This window comes from Dermochelys coriacea, chromosome 23 (genome assembly GCF_009764565.3).
Source record: "Dermochelys coriacea isolate rDerCor1 chromosome 23, rDerCor1.pri.v4, whole genome shotgun sequence".
In the NCBI taxonomy this organism is placed as follows: Eukaryota; Metazoa; Chordata; order Testudines; family Dermochelyidae; genus Dermochelys; species Dermochelys coriacea.
The window spans coordinates 4,725,247-4,744,340 of NC_050090.1; the positions used below are offsets into that span (position 1 = coordinate 4,725,247).

Consider the following 19,094-nt stretch of genomic DNA (forward strand, 5'->3'; position numbering starts at 1 on the left):
ATGAAGAGCAGTAGCTTATCATGTGCCAGGCCAGAAGGCCTTGATGCCAGCCTCTAGCACTTGTGCTGGATGCTGCAGGATGTAAAGCATCCCTAGAAAGTGTCTCAGATTTCCGGATCCTCATAGGTGGTGTGGACATGAGACATAAACTGCTTTCTGGGGTGCGTGCTTGTATATATGATGACTTATAGCTGGTCTGTGTAACAAGGGGAATTGAAGTGGGCCAAGCAGCAGGGTTTGATATGAGCAGGGGGGTGAAAGGCAATGGATGGGACAGAGTTGCAGGTATCCAGGCAAGGGAATATGCAGGGACTGAAAGACCGAATCTGGCTGGAGAATTTAATGAGATCGAGGTGCTAGGGTAACAGTGAGATGGCTTTAGTCTGCAGGGTGAGGCTGAGGAGAGTTGTGTAGGAGGGGTTATGAGTGGAACAGGAAAAAGGCCATAGAGAATTGCTTATAAAATCAAAAAGAATACTTGTGGCACCTTAGAGACTAATAAATTTATTTGAGCATAAGCTTTCGTGAGCTACAGCTCACTTCATCGGATGCATTCAGCTCACGAAAGCTTATGCTCAAATAAATTTGTTAGTCTCTACGGTCCCACAAGTCCTCCTTTTCTTTTTGCGAATACAGACTAACACGGCTGCTACTCTGAAATTTATAAAATCAAGGGTGTGTCCAGCGGCACAGGTAGGAGGGTAGCAGATTGGATGAGGCCTTGGTGGGAGGGAAGAGAATCATGTGAGTCAGCAGCAGCAGTAGGGAGAAAGAGAAACTGATCAAGAAGAGGAAGGTGGGGTGGGGTTTTCAGAAGATAATTAGGATGCAGTCTTGGCTATGTCTCTGATGCCAGCTTCATAGCCCAAACAATGAGACTCTCAAGGAGGAGGTACCCTGGGGGTAGGCTGCCTATGCTTGACCCTTCTCTAGTGCTGTCTTTGTAAACATTAACTCATTAAGCCTTGTAACTTCCCCATGGGACTGTGTCAATATTCTCTGATTGGGAAACTGAGGCATGAAGATGGTAAGTGACTTGACTCCTCTGTGCTTGTGGGCGCTATCAGAGCCATGATTAGAAATTGGGATTTTCTGGCTCCCAGTCCTGTGCGGAGACCACTTGACCCTATCTCATTCTCAAGTGAGAAGAGGCCAGGGGAGCATTGCTTGGTCTCAGTAATTCCACGGATATCAGTGTCGGGGATGAGGAGGGATTTGCTGTCGAGGGAGTGATGTTAATATTTACCCAGGAGAGTGGTTAACGGCTGAAGAATGATGGAAAGAAGATTGGGAGACTTCTCTTGGAGGTAACAAGGGCATGTGTTGGGGAGAATGCTTTGGGATCGTCTTTGGGAGATATTAGCTTGTTTAATATGCTTATACTCTAACTTCCCTGCAGCTGCTTAGATTTCGGATTTGTCCAGCCAGCTCTGACCTCAGCCTTTCCTGTTTGAGGGAGGGAGAGGGAGAGAGAGAGAGAGAGAGAGAGAGAGAGAGAACATTACTATGCGGGCTAGGAAGCAAGCAATGCGTTCTGAAGCCAGCCAGTGATACTGGAGTTAACCAACCGCAGCAAATGTGCATTGCTATTGAAGGGAGCAGGGATGTGGCTGAAAAGCCAAGTGGAGGAGAGAAACCCCACCACAAATCCTCTTGCCCACCAATATTTCATAACTGTGGGTAGGGAGCGCTGTGGCAGAGTTTGGCTTCTGTATCTGTAAGCATCATGGGAGCATCCTTGTGGCAACTTGGACTCCAGGGGAGAAGGAAGGAGCCAGGAAGAGCATGATGAGGAGCAGTGGAAGAGGGAATATGAAAGTAGCTGCAAGGATGGTCCAATGGCTAGAACACTAGCCAGGGCTGTGGGAGACCTGGGTTCAATTTCTGCCCCACCACAAACATCCTGTGTGAACCTAGGCACGTCACTTTGCTTCTCTGTGTTTCAGTTCCACATCTGTAAAATGGGCCTAATAGCACTGCTCTATCTCACAGGTAAAGACTGTGTGGCACTCAGATAGTATGATGATGCGGGCCAGATAAATATTCAAGATAGCATGGCAATTCACATGAAAAGTCCCTCAAACAATATTAACTGCATCACTTCAGCTTTTGCCTCGCTTATGCATCCTTAAGGAGACAGATTTAGCTAGTGATCATTCATTGCTAGGTGGGTTTCACCTGCGTTCTCATGCACCAGTGCAGCTGGTGTGTGAATTGGCCGCTCAACGGTGTATGTGGCAGCATTTGGAAAGAAACCTTTGCATAATAGAGCTTCTGGATTGTTGCCCAAGGAAGGTGGCAACTTCCGGCCTTCCTGCAGACCTCATTTGCTATCTGTAGCACAGGCTTATCCATACTTCAGCGCAATTTTCTATTGCCCCACTAAAGGCACCCATTTTAATGCTCTATGTTTACGTTGGCCCTGCTGCTCCTAGGAAAGGACACATTACAGCGCATAAACCCATGGCTTCGGCAGTGTAAGAGGTGGGCATGGCTTAAGACGTTCTGATTCAAAGATTGCGTACTAAAAGTCCTTCCAAAAGGCCCATTGCTTTCTGCCTGTCTAGTTTCCCACATTCCTGGTGGAAATTCCAAGGTGTGTGTTGTCAGAGAGAGCAGTTAGCTTGTGATACTCCTGTACTTTTATCTCCACTCAAACCTTTCATAGCAGACACACAAAATGGGACATTCAGATGAACAGGGGTAAGGCTGTTTGGGATTTTAATTGAAAGGCCTGTATGGAAATTATCAGTTGATTGAGTTTAAACTTTGCCTTGGAATTCCTTGGCTTTCTACAGGGCTAGGTAAAACTATGGCATTCTTCACTTTTTTCCTTAACTCCATTTTACCAACCTTTTTTTTTTTCTTTCTTAGCCAGGGAACTTCCTTATTTTAATCTGACAAGTAAAGTACTGATCCCCTTCCTATATGGAATTCTACACCAGGCACTCAAAGTACACTATAGCCTTGGTTACCTGCATGTTATTTAGCATACCTTGATGTCATCTTCGTTAAAACTGTACTGCTGTTTCTTCAAAGCTTCAGCCTTTTAAAAAAATGGTTTAAGCTGGCCTGTGTGCCTGTGGACTCCAAGAAGTCTTTGTAGGAATCTGAGAATCTGAACATTTTGCCTCTGTGAAATCTTTCAACCCAGTAAGATCTGTGAAGTATTTTAAGCATTCCCTGGGGGTCACAGGCTCCTTGAGAGTGATTGCGTTACACCTGCAGGATGGTTTGTGGGGTCGAGTGTGATGGGCCAAGAATCCTTATCTCGATCCAGCAAACTCTGTGACTTTTATGCTTCCACAGAGCTCAGATTGGGTTAAGCAGGCCCAGAAGTTATAGTGTTAGGTTAGGTTACCTAGGAGTTGCTGTGAGAAGTGGAAGCTCTTTAGGAATGAGTGTGCCGGCACACATGGAAGGTGTTCCTTGACCCAGTCTCTGAGCAGTGGTTAGCACAGTCCATTTCCATCTACAAAGTCCTCTTTCCCCACACCCCACCTCTAGTGAGGTTGGTCGATATCATTATCCACACTGTACAGAGTCAGAAACTGAGGCATGAAAATGGGAGGGGCCTTGCTGAAGTCCCTGTGAGTCAGTGGCAGAGCCAGGAGGAGAACTTCAGATTCCCCGACTCCTAGTCCTGTGTTCATTCCACTCGACCAGAGTTTATTAGCCTTTGCAAGCTGGCAATCCCTTATCTGAAATTAAATTTTTTTGCCACCCCCTTCCGCTTACTATAAAAGTAAGAGTAAAAGAAAAGATATGTTTGCTCTCTATAAATATATCAGAGGGATAAATACAGCAGAGGGAGAGGAATTATTTAAGCTCAGCACCAATGTGGACACAAGAACAAATGGGTATAAACTGGCCACCAGGAAGTTTAGACTTGAAATCAGACGAAGGTTTTTAACCATCAGAGGAGTGAAGTTTTGGAATAGCCTTCCAAAGGAAGCAGTGGGGGCAAAAGATTTATCTGGTTTTAAGATTCTACTTGATAAGTTTATGGAGGAGATGATATGATGGGATAATGGGATTTTGGTAAGTAATTGATCTTTAAATATTCAGGGTAAATAGGCCAAATCCACTGAGATGGATGGGATCTGAGTTACCCAGGAAAGAATTTTCTGTAGTATCTGGCTGGTGAATCTTGCCCATATGCTCAGGGTTTAGCTGATCGCCATATTTGGGGTCGGGCAGGAATTTTCCTCCAGGGCAGATTGGAGAGGCCCCGGAGGTTTTTCGCCTTCCTCTGTAGCATGGGGCATGGTTGACTTGAGGGAGGCTTCTCTGCTCCTTGAAGTCTTTAAACCATGATTTAAGGACTTCAATAGCTCAGACATGGGTGAGGTATTTCATAGGAGTGGGTGGGTGAGATTCTGTGGCCTGCGCTGTGCAGGAGGTCGGACTAGATGATCAGAATGGTCCTTTCTGACCTTAGTATCTATGAATCTATGAAAATATTGGTACTAAGCCCAAGTAATTGATGTGTGTGTATGTGTCAAGAGCTTGGCTGAGAACGTCTTGAAGGGCCAGAGGATGTGGGAAGTGGAGTAGCGAGATCTTTGCTTTAGAGTGTAATAAAAATTTCAACGCATCACCATCCTCCCCACTTCCCCCTCCTGGGGCTTGTGACCCAATGTTTGAGAAACACTGCACTAGATTGTGGGAGGTAGGTAGGTTAGGTTTGCAAAGGGAATTCTAGTCTTGATCCTTGCACAGTGATCTGGTTTGCGAAGGCAGGCTGAGTTGGGCTAGATCAATTCTTGTAGCCAGAGCGGGCTCCAGGTTCATCTGAGCAGGTACATAGCCCGCAGGAGAGAGGGGTTGTGGAGGAGATGGGAATGATCCCTACACGGATGGCACCTGTGCTCCTTTGGGGTTCCACTCTGCTACCCTAGAGCGTTAGGCACAAGTAGCTGATGTTCAGATGCTCAGAAAGCTGGGCATGTGCCATGAGTCAAATGATTGGAAATGAATCTATAAGGGGTGCTTAGCATCACTGCTGGGACAGGGTTTGACTGACAGGAACATGTTGGACCGGAAATCTGGCTAATAAGCAGAAAATGTGTTAATAGACTGGTGGTTGGGGGTGGAGGGTTTAAGAAGGTGTCAGCTGGTGGATGGTGGAGCCAGCTCGCAATCTTGCCTTAGGAGCTGGCAGGCAGTTTGGCATATGGTGCAGATTCCTGTGGCTTAAGCCAACAGACGGTCATTAAGTGATATAAACGTTTTGTGATTGGGTTAAATTGCCTTTAGAAGAGTGAGAAAATATACACACTAACTCAGTCCAGAGTGGAGCAGTCTCTCAAATGCAATGGAGTATGAGGAGGGGAGTGAGCTCCTTGCGGGCAGGTCTGTACTTAGCTAGATAGCTGTTGTGTGAAAGAGAGAGAGGAGGGACGTGTTGTGGATGCCTTGCAGTGCCTTGGGCTGAGTCTACCCCAGAATTAGCTGCCTAATGCCACTGAAGTCCAAGATGCACCTGCAGGAAAATTGGCTTGTTGTTTTTATCAGAGTTTTGGTAATGGCATCGGAGGGGAAGGATAGTTTTGTGGTTAGGGCAAGGGAGCTGGAAGTCAGGATCCTGGGCTCTGTTCTCACCTTTGGGAGGGGAATGGGGTTGAGAGTCAGGATGTCTGGGTTCTATGACCCCCCTCTGGGTGGGGAGTGGGGTCTGGTGGGTTAGAGAAGTGGGGCTGAGAGTCAGGATTCCTGGGTTCTACTCCCACTTCAGCGTTTAGGCAACTCCAACTAGTACAAAACACGCTGGCATGTCTCCTCAGCAACACAGGCTGCTGGAGCACATCAGACCTGTCCTCTGCTCTCTATACTGGCTTCTCATAGAATATTGAATCAAGTTCAAAGTCTTGGTCCTTATCTTCAAAACGCTGCATGGCCTGGGCCCAACATATCTAAAAGGTCATCTAAAGCTCCGGGAAAGACTGTGGTCAACAGTCTGCTTCTCTGGCCCAATGGACTCTCAACAGTCAAAGTAAAGCTAGTCCATGCGGGAGACAGAGCCGTCTCTGGGGGTGGTCTGAGACTGTAGACCGAACTCCCGCAGGAACTAAGGACTATCGTAAATCTCACCACCTTCCACTCGAACTGCAAGGGACATTTCTTTGACCTCCCTTCTGTAAAAATTCAGCAACAAGTGCCTGTATATTAAAAGAAAAAAAAGACACCCCTATCAAAACCAGACAGGCCACGGCACTTCTCCCTCTGAGGAGAGGAGGAGAGACCAGCACATGACAGATATGTAGTCATGGTGTGCTGCTGGAAGGCTCTCGGATACTATGGTGATAAGCGTGGTTAAAATCTTCAATGGAATAGACCAGAGTGGGGGCTAGTGGTTAGAGGGGCAGGGGAGCTGGGAACGAGGACTCTTGTTTTCAATTTGAGACTCTGCTCCTGCTTTTCTATCTATGGGATTCTGGGCAGGTCACTGCACCTCTTGTAAGTCTTTAAAATGGAGAATAATGGCTCTGAGTCTCCCCAGGGAGCTGTGAGGGTACGGGGAGGTGATTTGCTTTCAGATCCTCAGATAAAAGTGGCCGAATAAATTAGTGCCTACACCCTGCACTGATTGGGAATGTTAGCAATGTACACAAGAAACTGGGCTGATATAACTGGCACTTTTTTGGGGTTCTGCCAGAATAGGTAAAAAATAATAATTTCTAGCACTTCCTGTATGGGGTCTCCAAGCATGGTAGGGCAGGCAGGGGGTGAGGGCAGCATGGATGTGAGCCAACAACCTGCGCTCCAAGCCCTTATGGGACCTGACTGACCTCGGGCTTGGTTCTTGTTCCTACAGGCCCAAGTGGCATTTCTGCAGGGAGAGAGGAAGGGCCAAGAGAACCTCAAGACAGACCTGGTGCGCAGGATAAAGATGTTGGAGTATGCCTTAAAGCAAGAGAGGTAAGAGATGCGGCAGCTAGAGGAGATGGGAATGCCCGTGAAGGCTGAGGCATTGGGGAGTGGGCTGGCCTGCTTGTCACTCCCCACATTTCAGGGGATCTTTGGAAACTTCCCCCTCCCGGGCAGACTCCAGCAGCTGAACAGGTGCAGGGCCCTTCGCTCTCGGAGAGGGTCCTGTAGTCTGTTAGGTCACCAAGGTTTGGACATGAAAGCCTCAGCCATTAGTTGTGATCCCTTGAAATCTACTGCTACTGTCATCTCATGAGTCCACCTGAAAGGGTTTCTGAACGGTGATGGGTGCATGGCCATCCCCCCATCCTCCTGCCATCCTCCCCTCACTCATATACACACAAAGCATCATGCTGGGGTGTTACTGGCTCTTGGGTAGAGCCTAGGGAATCATGAAGGGGCCAGACTATGGTCGGTGTCTGACTCTGGTCTGGAAGGATGTGCTGGTCTAGGGGTTAGACTAGATGAGAGCGGAGAAGCATGTTGAGTTATGATTCCTAGGTTCAATTCCAAGCTCCAAGGGAAAGGATTGCTAGGTGGTTAAAGCAGGGGTGTACAGGGAGTCAGGACCTCCTGTTCTCCATTCTGAGGAGTTGTTGGAGCAGACTCACTGTACGACTATAGGCATGTTGCTTAGCTTCTCTGTGCCTCAGTTTCCCCTCCTATAATATGGGAATCGTGCGTTGCCTCAGTTGCTTTAGATTCACCTCAAACTTCGCTTTTCCATGTTCGTTCAAGGTCAAAATATCACAAGCTGAAGTTTGGAACCGAACCGAACCAAGGAGAGAAGAGAGCAGAACTGTCAGAACCAGGTATTGTACCATGCAAGTGCACTTATACCCACAATGTCCTATATGTTCTGCCCAGTCCCCTGCTCATGGATACCGACATGATTTCTGTGATTGCATATAGCTGGGATGTGGGATGCTATGGGCTTGTGACCTCAGGGATAGATTCTTCCCAAGGGTTAGCCTAGCACTGACAAGTGAGGGCTTGAGTTTGAGGCTGGTCCAGGGCTGTGGGTGGCTTACTGAAAAGCTGGAGCTGAAGCTGGAATGGGATCCCCATGGTGGGTATGCATCACTGACACCCTTTCTTTACTGTCCTCTCAGTTTCCAATGGCCCAGTGGAAACAACTTCACTGGAAAGCAGCCCACTGGTGTGGAAGGAAGGGCGCCAGCTGCTCCGGCAGTGAGTATGAAGAGCCTTCTGGGAGGGGCCAAGGCTCAGGAGCGGAGCTTCCAGGGGAAAGTGGGAGGATGGGGAGTTGTGTGATGGGACAGGGGAAGGAGGAGTTGGATGAGCCCCTAGGATGATTCTCCAGGTGAGATTTACTTTGATTGTAGCTCTTAGAAGAACTTACCACAGGAGCATGAACCCCAGTGTCCTGGCCTGTTCCATACTGGACAATTCCTCTCTGCCTCTTTGAATTTCCCCCGTTTGTTTCAGTTGGGTATGACAGCATTGGTATGTGCAGTTACACACCTGCTGTGCTCCAGCCCAGAGGCAACTGCATTTCAGTGGGCAGGGGAGGGGGAGGGGTTTTTCCTTTTGAATATTGTCAGTATAGGTCCAGGCCTTTTGGAATATGCCTGCGCCGTGCACCCTTTGCAAAGCCCTGACCGTCGGGGCCCTGTAGACTTAACCTCAAACTATTCCAAGTGTGGTTGATAAGAGGTGTGCCCTGCCCCCCACCCACCCCCGCTGTCGAAGCGGCAAATGGGAATATTCTCATCTCCACCCTAGTTGGCGTTATGTGACATTTCTATTGCTCTAGCCCCTAGGGTCTGTCTACGCTGCAGTTCGGAGGTGTGACTGCAGCAGTGTAGACTTACCCGGGCTAGTTAGAGTAACAACTGCAGTGAAGCCGCCCCAGGATGGGCAGTGGCCACTAGAGTATGTACCCAGGTGGGCAGGGCTAGCCCACGCAGCCGCCCATGCTGCTGTGACTTCACTGCTATTGTTACTTGAGATAACATTGATCTAGCTCATCGGCTAAAGGAGCTGGGTTGTCACAACCAGCTCTTAGAATGGCGTTGGCAGGTGCCAATCCATGAGGAGCAATTCCTATAGATTACCAATAGCCAGAAATAATAGCTTAGAGGACTGTGCAGGGCGATTGGCAGGGTTTAAGTTTGGTTCTCTAGGAATTGGTGCCACTCGGGTTATAGTTTTATTTATTTATTTTGCTTTCTGAAATACACAAGGATGCAAAATGCCCTGCCAGACTTCAGGCTCCCTAGCACTCCTGCCAAAGCATAGAACCTAAATACTACATGTCCTTATCAACTCTGAAGGCTTTTGGGTGCTCCCTTTGCAGCTGCCAGGGCATGGGGCACAATTGCACAGCAAGCTGAAAATACCCTGCAGTAAAGCATGGGAGGACCCCTCTTTATATGACCTCACCTGGACTAAACCAGAGCTCTAGCCCAAGCCCCTCAACAGTCAAAACTTCCCAGTTTGGGGCGTTGGTGCAGGGTGGATCTGTCCTGACAGTGCAACAAACACTCCCTTTGCAGGTGAGGAATTTGTCATTGCTCCATATGTAGCTTGGATGGTAAGTTTGGGTGCCATGTGGACCCCATGCACTAGTGTTCCAGTCCTCTGGCCATCAGCTTAGGAGCATTAACACCATGTGTACCGGGTGGGAATCGAGATGCTGAGAACGCAAGTGACTTGCCTGAGGTCACCCAGCAAGCCAGTGGCAGTGCTAAGGGGATAGAACCCAGTTCTCCTGACTCCCAGCCTTACACACAGGCTCACGCTTCCTCTCTGCAGCTATGTTCCCTTTAATGTGGCATGTGCCCTGTGTCTGGGAGAGCCACCACCCTCTGAGGATCAAATGCCGCTGGCAGCGTGGAGGGCTGTCTCATGCTCCACCCTCCTCCAGAGAGGGACTCCTTGGGGATCTGCCTGAGCCTCCCTCATTTTCCCCCTAAGTCTGTGCAGCCATCTTGGCATCATGGACAAAGTGAGGGAAAGCACAGGACTGCAAGAGGGAAGTTCTCAAGTCTGCTTTGCTGACTTGGAGCAGTCCCTTTCCCATGCCAGCTCTGGAGAGATTGCTGACCTGCCATGTCTCTAAAGTGCGTGGAGATCCGCAGACGGAGAGCGTTACACTGTCCTGCCATGGACTCTAGCTCTCAACTCGCCTTTCTCCTTCATCGCAGGTACCTGGAAGAAGTGGGCTACACAGACACCATCCTGGACATGCGTTCCAAGCGAGTGCGCTCCCTGCTGGGTCGCTGCTCTGTGGAGCTGAATGGCACCGTGGAGCCCAGCGACTTGGGGCTGGGTCCCGCTCCGGGGCCCCCTGGGCTGAACGGGGGCGAGTCGTTGCTTGTCAAACAGATCGAGGACCAGATTAAAAGGTGAGCGGGCAGCCCACTGTTCTATCCATGCATCTTGCTTCCCTCCTGTAGGGGGCATCACTGTTCTGTGCCTCCTCTTGAGTTATATCGGGGGCTGCGTGCTTCTCTTTGCTGGGGGTTCTCACAGACTGCTGCATGGATGAGGTTTGGCTGCTAAGGGAGGGGGTGCTCTCCTAGATGGATGGATGGGGATCCTGCTGGCAGGGGAGGGGGGTTCCAGCCTGGGGTGTCTCATGGGGCAGGGTAGGTCTCCGCTGGATGAGGGGGGTTCTGACTGGTGGGGGAAGCTGGGGGCGGGATGTCTCTGCTGGATGCATTCAACCCAGAGTCTGGCTGGTAGGGGAGATGGGTGATGCACTGCATGGAGGGGGATACACCCACTGCAGGGAGGGATCTTGGCCCTGATTCTACTTGGTAAAAAGGGGGCGTGCTGCCTAGATGGTGCTTTTCCTGGAGTCGGCATGGTATGGGGGGAGCTGCCCCCCACCGAGGGGTTTTGCTGCATGGTATCTCAAAAGTGGTGATATCCAGCTGCAGGGCGCCATGGGAGGGACCTCTGGGCCATGGAGATCTTCTAGCTTAGGAAGCAGAGCAGGACTCTCAGTGGCTGGCCCCAGCTGCTTCAGAGGCAGGTGTGACAGGAGACCCCATGGCATTACTTCCCAACCGCAGGCAGCGAGAACTCAGCTCGTGCCCTGAACCAGGGAGGTTTCTGTCCCTTCTCCCCAGCTTCCACAATGCAGCTGCTCTCCATTCTCTCTGCCCAGTGGGCCATGCTGGGCCGGGGGGCCGCAGTGCAGCCTCGTTCCCTAACACTGGCCTGGTATCACCTCTGCCTCTGGCAGGAATGCCGGGAAGGAGACAAAGGACCGAATCAGCAGCTCGGTGATGGAGAAAATCCCCTTCCTCCAGAACTGCGAGGATGAGGACAGCGATGAAGAGGAAGATCTGGAAGGCCTTCCTCTCGAGACCCAGCGACAGCACAAGAAACAGCGAGTAAAGGCAGGTCTTACAAGGACAGGAGACTGTTCCATTTCAGACATTAACATGTCCTGGGCCACTCTAACAAGCACTCCCGATAGGTTTCTGATGGCAGGGGCTGGGCATCAGAACTCCTGGCTCCTCTGAGAGGAGAGTGTAGTGGATTGGTTAGAACAAGGATTCACTGGGAGTCAGGACTCTTGGGTTCTGTTCTCAGCTTTATTACTGTCTCACTGTATGGCCGTGGGCCAATCCTGTCCGTGTGCCTCTGTTTCCCCAGCTGTATAACAAGGTTAATACACATCCGCTTTTATAAAGTGCTTGATAAGTCTCTGCAGAAGAGTGCTATAAATGGACAAGTAACATAATGATCAGATGCTCCTGCGTTTGCCTTGGCGGCCGGATAGGAAGTTGTCCCCTACTGTGGGTGGTGGGAGCTGAAGGTGAAAACTTCTAGCAATGATAATTCCTGGCCTTCCTCTGGCATTTTCATCCAAGGACCTCAAAGTGCTTTAATCAATCCCCACACTCTGTCCTGCGGGGTGCACCAGCATTGTGCCCATTTTACAGATGGGGGATGTGAGGCACAGAGCGAGCAGGGAAGTGACATGCCCAGTCATGTGGTGAGTCGGTGACAGAGCTGGGGATAGAACCCAGGAGTCCTGATTCCCAGCAGCCCCCCCTGCTCTAACCACTAGACACGCACTCCTCCCAGAGGTGGGGATAGAACCTAGGACTCCTGGCTGCCCCTGTGCTCTAAACATTGCCCCATACACCCTCTTTTTCTTGGTTCCCCTTCCCTTGCTGATGGGGGAGTGATGATTTCTTCTGCAGGGTTCCCTTGTCCCGTTTCTACCCATCAACTGTCTCTGGCTTCTAACGAGATCCATGCTGCAGCATGGAGATTGCAGAGGGGTGGTCTGACCCCGCTGCCATAACACACTGATGCCTGAAACGACTTCACCTTCCCAACTCCAGCCTGCCCCATGGTGAGAGGGACCTGCCGCCCCAGTGCTCAATCTGGGGGCATGGTAATGGGACAGCCAGAGAAGCCCTAAGTTGTGTTAATGTCGGTGCACAGGCGTGTCCTAACACGCATGCGCAGAGCCCTGCGCTGTGCTTATGTGTATGAGCGGCTATTGGTCTTGTATAGAACAGTTAACCCTTTTAGTGACTGCAGCCCTATGTGCACACAGCTCCCCCTAAGCACTCCGCCTGGAGAATGGCAGCATCCTTCCCACGTCTGCAGATGTGCCCCGCCCTAGCTAATCAGTAGCGCTGGCTTTTCTTGGCCATGGTCTCTGATCTTCCTCTCCCAGCCCTCCTGTGTTGAACAGAATCTATCTGGGACCCATCCCGGGTCTGGGTCTGTCAATCCTGTGGGCTGGTGTCTCCGCATTGTGTCCACAGGCTGCGGGGAGCAGGCTAAGCTTGGAGCCCCCCTGCCCTAGGCTAACTCTCTCCAGTCTGTGTTACCAGCTTGCCACAAAGCCCCTGATGCCCGAGGTGGAGGATGAGGAGGATGATGAAGACTCTGAGGATGCCTTGAACGAGTTTGACTTCTTGGGCTCTGGGGAGAACGGCGAGGGCTCCGGGGACGCCCGGCGCATCGGGGACGGGAACGAGCTTGGTAATGGGAGTGTGTGGATAGGATCCTAGAGCTCCCAGCAGCCATCCCCACAGGACCAAACCCTCCAGTCTGGTTCTGTGTCTCCATGCGATGGGGCTGCCCCACTTCTCCGCATCTCCCTGGGGGAGATCATTCCCCAGCTCCTTACATCCCACATTAACCCTCCATTGCTGCAACTTGCATCCATGTGTCAGCCAAACGAATTCCCCACCTACCTTTGGGGTGACATCCTTCATGTATATGCGACTTGTCCCCGCTACAGCTGCCTCGTAGCTTAGCCAAGCTTTGCATAGAGCACCTGACTGCTGAGAGCCAGGATGCCTGGGTTCTATCTCTGGCTACGGGAAAGGACTGGGGTATAATGGCTGTCCCGGGGGGCTGAGAGTCAGGTTCTATTGGGAGTCGGCTGGGAGGGGAGTGGGGGTCTAGTGATTACAGCAGGAAGGCTAGGAGTCAGGAAGAAGAATACCTTTAGTCTCAGCCCCCTCCTGGATCATTTCTGTTTGTCATACTCCCTCTGGTTCGTTCATATCCTCCAGGGACCATGGTGCCTAGAACTGCACGTAAATCCCAAGAGCCCCGTAAAGAGGATCTGCTCCCTCCCTTCCCTGAGATCCCTATACGCACTCCCACTCCCTGGGATCTGTTGTGCGCTTTACTGCTGGGTCACACTGCAAACTCTGGTTTAACTTCCCAAACTGGAAAAGGTTTCTAGCAAGGTGAAAGAGCCACTGACTCCCCATCTCTGCTGCAGGGATGTGGGGTTCCCTGGCCCCTTCCTCCCCCAGCGGTGCTCTGAGCTTTCAGAGAGGAAACACAGACTTCCTGAGGAGCACATTGCTAGCAGCAGCTGCTGTTCCCATGTCCGGTTGGGATGATCCTGCTTTCCCCTCGGGGCTGCCCTCAACCAGCCTTCAGCAGGAAAGCACGGAGCAGTTGCACTTCCTCTGCAGGCTTGGATGGCATGAAGCGTTCCCTCCCCTGTTCCCACATATACTTGTACAGTAGTCCATTCCTCTCTCCCCACCCCCCCATCAGTGATTCCAGCCTGGCTCCTGGCAGCTCCAATTCCTGGCAGTGAAGCTGGTCCTAGCCCCTGGGCCCGAACTCCATATGACGTGAGCGCCCTCTAGAGCTGCTATAACCTTGTGTTCTCAGGAATTTAACACTCCATATTTCCTCTGGGCTGCAATGGGCCATGCAGTGTCCCAGCCTGGAAGGAAAGCTTTCTTGTTAAAGAGGCATCATCAGTTTCAAACCATGAGTCGAAGGCAGTTTTGGGTCAGCAGCGCTGGCTGCTGTGAGCATGTCACACATATCCTCTGCCCTCTATACCGGCAACCTGCAGAAATTGAATCTAGTTCATGGTCTCAGTCCTTATCTCAAGAACTGGGCCCAGGCTACGATCTAAAAGAGGCTTCAGGGTGGGAGCATGGTTGATGACGCTGCTCCTCCAGCACCATGGAACTTTGTTACCATCTGCGTAACGCCTGTCTGCACAGGAGACGGATTGTCCTCACAGGTCAGTCCCAGACTGCGGAACAAACTCCCCCAGGAGCTAAGGACTATCTGAAATCCGCCCACCCTTTGCTCACAGTGCTGGGAGCACTGCTCCAACCAGGCTCCTCTAACAGAAACAGAGTGGTGTGGACATTTTAATCAACAACAGCAAAACTTTACCAAAACAACACCCCTGCCCATACAATCCCCGCCCTTGTGGGATAGAACGAACCACAGGGGAGAGGTGGTTATTGTGTCAGTTACTGCATGTCTGAAGGGCGCCCTGATGATGAGGGCGAGATAAGAACCCCTATAGAACAAAAGAGGTCCCAGGCCTGTTCCTTTGGTTCTTTTCCTCTTCGTAGATTCCCAGGCCAGAAGGGATCATTGTGAGCAGGTAGTCTGACCCCCTGCATAGCACAGGCCATAGGGCTTCATTGAATGAATTCCTCTTCTTGCATGTTTCTCTTTCCCATGTGGCTGGATTAAAGACTTCCACCAAGAACAGGGGAAGCAGTGAAACTAACAAATGCTGAGGGCAAACCCATGCTCAGTATATTTCAGGGCTCTGGTCCTGTTCCCAAAAAAGCTACCTGTCTCTTACCATGCTGCCAGGGCCTGGATTTTAACCTTCCTCCCTCATCTTTCCTTCCTCTTCAGAGAGTCGGAGAGTTAAGCTTCAAGGCATGCTTGCCGATCTCCGGGACGTCGATGGGCTGCCTCCTAAACCATCCGTTCCATCTGCCATCTCCAGTCACCCCAGGTCTCACGAAGGTAACACCTAGTCCCTTTGTTCCCCTCCTGTTTCTGGCTGCGGGGTGGGGATTGTGCTATGGAGGGGAGAAGTTGTGGGGGGCGGAGGGGGGTCCATCACGCTCAGGCTGTCATGTTCCTCTGATCCTCTTTGGACCTCTTCAGCAAATCCCCAGTTAGAGGCCCTACAGACCACCTCCCACCTAGGGGTGCTCCCAGCATACCCTTCTCAAGCTTGGAATACTGCCACCTTTCCTTCAGTTGTAAACCCGCTCCCACCTGGCACCTCTCCAGTTAGACCTGAGCTTTGCCCCTTCTCCCCTTGCAGCAGGGTCGCTTGGCTTCTCCTCGGACGTGTTTATCATGGACACCATCGGCGGAGGGGAAGTAAGTCTGGGGGACCTGGCAGACCTGACTGTCACCAATGACAACGAGCTCAGTTGTGATGTGAGTAGCCGGCGTCATCTCCTCACCCCAGCTTTCCGAGCTGGCCCTTAGCCCAGGCTCCATGAGCGTTAGTCAGTACCGCCTGTGGTGCCAGGCATCCGTGGCACAGCACCGCTCCGTGCACCCCATACATCCTATTCCAGTGGGCTCTAATACCCAGCTGTCCTTTGTACTGACATCTGCCCATCGAGATGAGTATAATGAGCCCCACAGCCTAAGGATCTTTTTGGCACCTGGGGTCCCTGGGCACAGCAGTATCCAGGAACATCTCCTCCCATTCACCCCCTGGTTGGAGTTTAGCAATCATTTCTCTCCGCAGACCTAGCTGCTATCTCCCTCAGCTTGGAATGTATTGTAATGCCCTCTGCAGGAAGTAACCCAAGGATCTCAGCTGGTGCAGAAGCCAGCTGCCTGCCTGCTGGGGTGGTGGTGGGGAAATTCCATGCAGGGAGCTGCAGGGACCCCTGTGCTTTGGGGGCTGCGCTAGCTACCATCTTATCTGGGTGTGGACATGGACAGACCACATGATTGGGTCCTGTCTGATACAGATGCTGTCTTGCTCCATGTGCACCAGGCAGACAGTTGGCATCTGGCAGGACGTGTCTACTAGTAGTCCAGATGGGAACTCTAGTGGGGGCTAGAGGTGGGGCCTTCTCGGAGTGGGTCTGGGACATATGGAGCAAACTCTGATTCCTATGGGACCACCAGAACACCCTCCTGCATAGCCAGTGAACATACCAGAATGACCAGTCTCTATTGGATTGGTAGTTTCCCTTTCAAGTATGCAGCCATTTTCCAGTGCAGGAAGGCGTACGAGGCCAGTTTGGATTTTTTTCCTGCCTCTCTTAGCTCTTCTGAGAAGAGTTTTGTTCTAATCCACCCCTGCTCTGTCCTGAGCGTTCCCAGCGCCAGACCTGAGCGCATGGCTCCCAGGGCCAGACGGGAGGTAGCCTCAGCCCTGCCGCAGTGCAGAGGGGTGGACTAGAGGATCCCTTGGAGTCCCTTCCAGCCCTGTAGCTCCATAATTCCATGAAAAGCCACGTTGCTGTTGGCATCAACAAAAGTTTATAACTGAGCCTGTTTGGGGTTGAGAGGAGTGGTTATGACTCTTGCCTGGGACTTGGGAGACCTGATTCAAGTCTCTCCTTTGCCACACGATGCCTCTGTGACCTTGGGTGAGTCACTGTGCCTCAGTTTCCCCATCAGTGAAATTATTATTTATTAGGTGTATTACGTTAGCGCATAGGAGCCCTAGTCATGGCCCAGGGCCCCATTGTGCTAGGTGCTGTGCGAACAGAGACAGTAATAATAATATAATAATTAATAATACCCCTGCTCTGCCCTGTCTCACAAGGTGTTGAGAGGAGGTGCTCTGATACCATAGTGATGGAGGCCATATAAGGACCTAATGTAGTTAAGACAGGTGTGGTACTGAGCCGGCAGGCAGATGCTTGAGATAATAACCCACAAGCAGAACATAAGAACAGCCATACTGGGTCAGACCAAAGGTCCATCTAGCCTGGTGTCCTGTCTTCCGACAGTGGCCAATGCCAGGTGCCCCAGAGGGAATGAACAGAACAGGTGGTCATCACCTGATCCATCCTGTCGCCCATTCCCAGCTTCTGGTAAACAGGCTAAGGACACTATCCCTGCCCATCCTGGCTAATAGCTATTGATGGACCTATCCTCCATGAACTTATCTAGTTCTTTTTTGAACCCTGTTATAGTCTTGGCCTTCACAACATCCTCTGGCAAGGAGTTCCACAGGTTGACTGTGCGTTGTGTGAAAAAAATACTTCCTTTTGTTTGTTTTAAACCTGCTGCCTATTAATTTCATTTGGTGGCCCCTAGCTCTTGTGTTATGAGAAGGAGTAAATAACACTTCCTTATTTACTTTCTCCAAACCAGTCATGATTTTATAGATCTCAATCATATCCCCCCTTAGTCGTCTCTTTTCCAAGCTGAAAAGTCCCAGTCTTATTAATCTCTCCTCATCTGGCAACTGTTCCATAACCTAATAATTTTTGTTGCCCTTTTCTGAACCTTTTCCAATTCCAGTATATCTTTTTTGAGACGGAGCGACCACATCTGCACACAGTATCCAAGATGTGGGCGTACCATGTATTTATGGAGAGGCAATATATTTTTTTTTTTTTCCCTTTTTTAATGATTCCCAGCATTCTGTTCACTTTTTGGACTGCTGCTGCACATTGAGTGAATGTTTTCAGAGAACTGCAGAGGATGTGCAGAAACAGTCTGACTGCTGGTCCCTGTCAGGGGCTCTAATTGAAAATGGACAAAGATGGCTTGGCCCAGCTCAGAGGAGGAGGAGAACGTAACTATGATCACGCAGCCTTGTTTTGTGTTTCCAGCTGTCAGATGGCAAGGACGCCTTTAAGAAGACCTGGAATCCCAAGTTCACCCTCCGGAGTCACTATGACGGGATCCGGGCCCTGGTTTTCCACCACACAGAGTCCGCACTAGTCACAGCCTCTGAGGATGGCACGCTGAAGCTGTGGAACCTCCAGAAGACAGTTGCTGCCAAGAAGTGAGCCTCGCCTGTAGCTTGGGGAGCATGCCAGGCTCAGCAGGGTCAGCAGGAGGTGCTGCGTGGGGGAGGGATTGCCAGGGAGATGCGTTAACCACACCCTGTAAAAACCAAATCTGGGGAAGGGAGAACATAAATACACCCACATGTCTAAGGCATCTGCCAGCCAGCAGCCCCTCAGGGTTCCCCCCTGGCATCCCACATCATACTGCATGTGGGGCTGATTATTTTGGGATGGGGAGGTTGGGAAGGGGAGCACTGCCAGCTATGAACCTGATTTGTTCAGTTTGACGTGCTCACAAAAGGGTTAAAATCCCAGCAACATCCCCTCCCCTTGTTCCCTAATGCTGAGGGAAAGTCACACATTGAACCCTGGACGTTTCCACTGTGGGGTCCGGCCATGTCCCTGAGCCAGTCCTGCCGGGCGGTAGAGTATAAAGCATTCAGCCCTGCCAACTGGGGTCCCCCTCTCCCCCTAATCTCTGCCCTTTCCTCTCCTGCTGCAGGAATGCCGCACTGGACGTGGAGCCGGTCTACGCTTTCCGGGCGCACAGGTGAGTCCTGGGGTGTGAGGCTGATGCCTGGTACCTCTGCCCAAAGGGGCATCGCCCCACCCGTGTTTTGATCCCAGGGTCCAGAATCCATGAGTGGCCGGAGCATCTCCCCAATGTACTCTGTGGTCCCAGAGAGTCAAGCTCATGATCCTAGAGTCTGGATCCTTGGCCCCTGTACAGCCTTTGGGATCAGATGTTGGAACCCTGGTCTCGGCAGTCTGATTTAATGAAGGGGTGAGGCTTAAACCTGCAGGAGGTTGGGGCGAGAGGGTCAGGGCTAATTCTGAACCCCCAGCCTACCCACAAGTGCAGTTAATGCAGCTCCAGTGTCTTGCAAGTTCATTAAACGACTCCGTCAGTCCATGAGGGATGAGTGGTTC

At 51.1% G+C, this 19,094-nt stretch overlaps 1 protein-coding gene across 5 annotated transcripts in view; it reads left to right on the top strand.

Moving 5' to 3' along the window:
• STRN4 (striatin 4) overlaps positions 1-19,094 on the top strand; it is a 28,376-nt gene that overhangs the window by 2,301 nt on the left and 6,981 nt on the right. The window contains exons 1-11 of one of the 5 annotated variants that reach the window (XM_043501617.1): positions 881-903; positions 6,818-6,921; positions 7,669-7,742; positions 8,043-8,121; positions 10,101-10,301; positions 11,147-11,303; positions 12,762-12,912; positions 15,073-15,186; positions 15,494-15,612; positions 17,985-18,160; positions 18,667-18,714. In XM_043501617.1, the coding sequence (XP_043357552.1) occupies positions 6,893-6,921; positions 7,669-7,742; positions 8,043-8,121; positions 10,101-10,301; positions 11,147-11,303; positions 12,762-12,912; positions 15,073-15,186; positions 15,494-15,612; positions 17,985-18,160; positions 18,667-18,714 (1,148 nt within the window). In that variant the 5' untranslated portion in view covers positions 881-903; positions 6,818-6,892. Of the gene's footprint in view, positions 1-880; positions 904-4,469; positions 6,303-6,817; positions 6,922-7,668; positions 7,743-8,042; positions 8,122-10,100; positions 10,302-11,146; positions 11,304-12,761; positions 12,913-15,072; positions 15,187-15,493; positions 15,613-17,984; positions 18,161-18,666; positions 18,715-19,094 lie in introns of those variants that run through there. The other 4 variants (XM_043501615.1, XM_043501616.1, XM_038382078.2 and 1 more) reach the window with 4 other exon arrangements.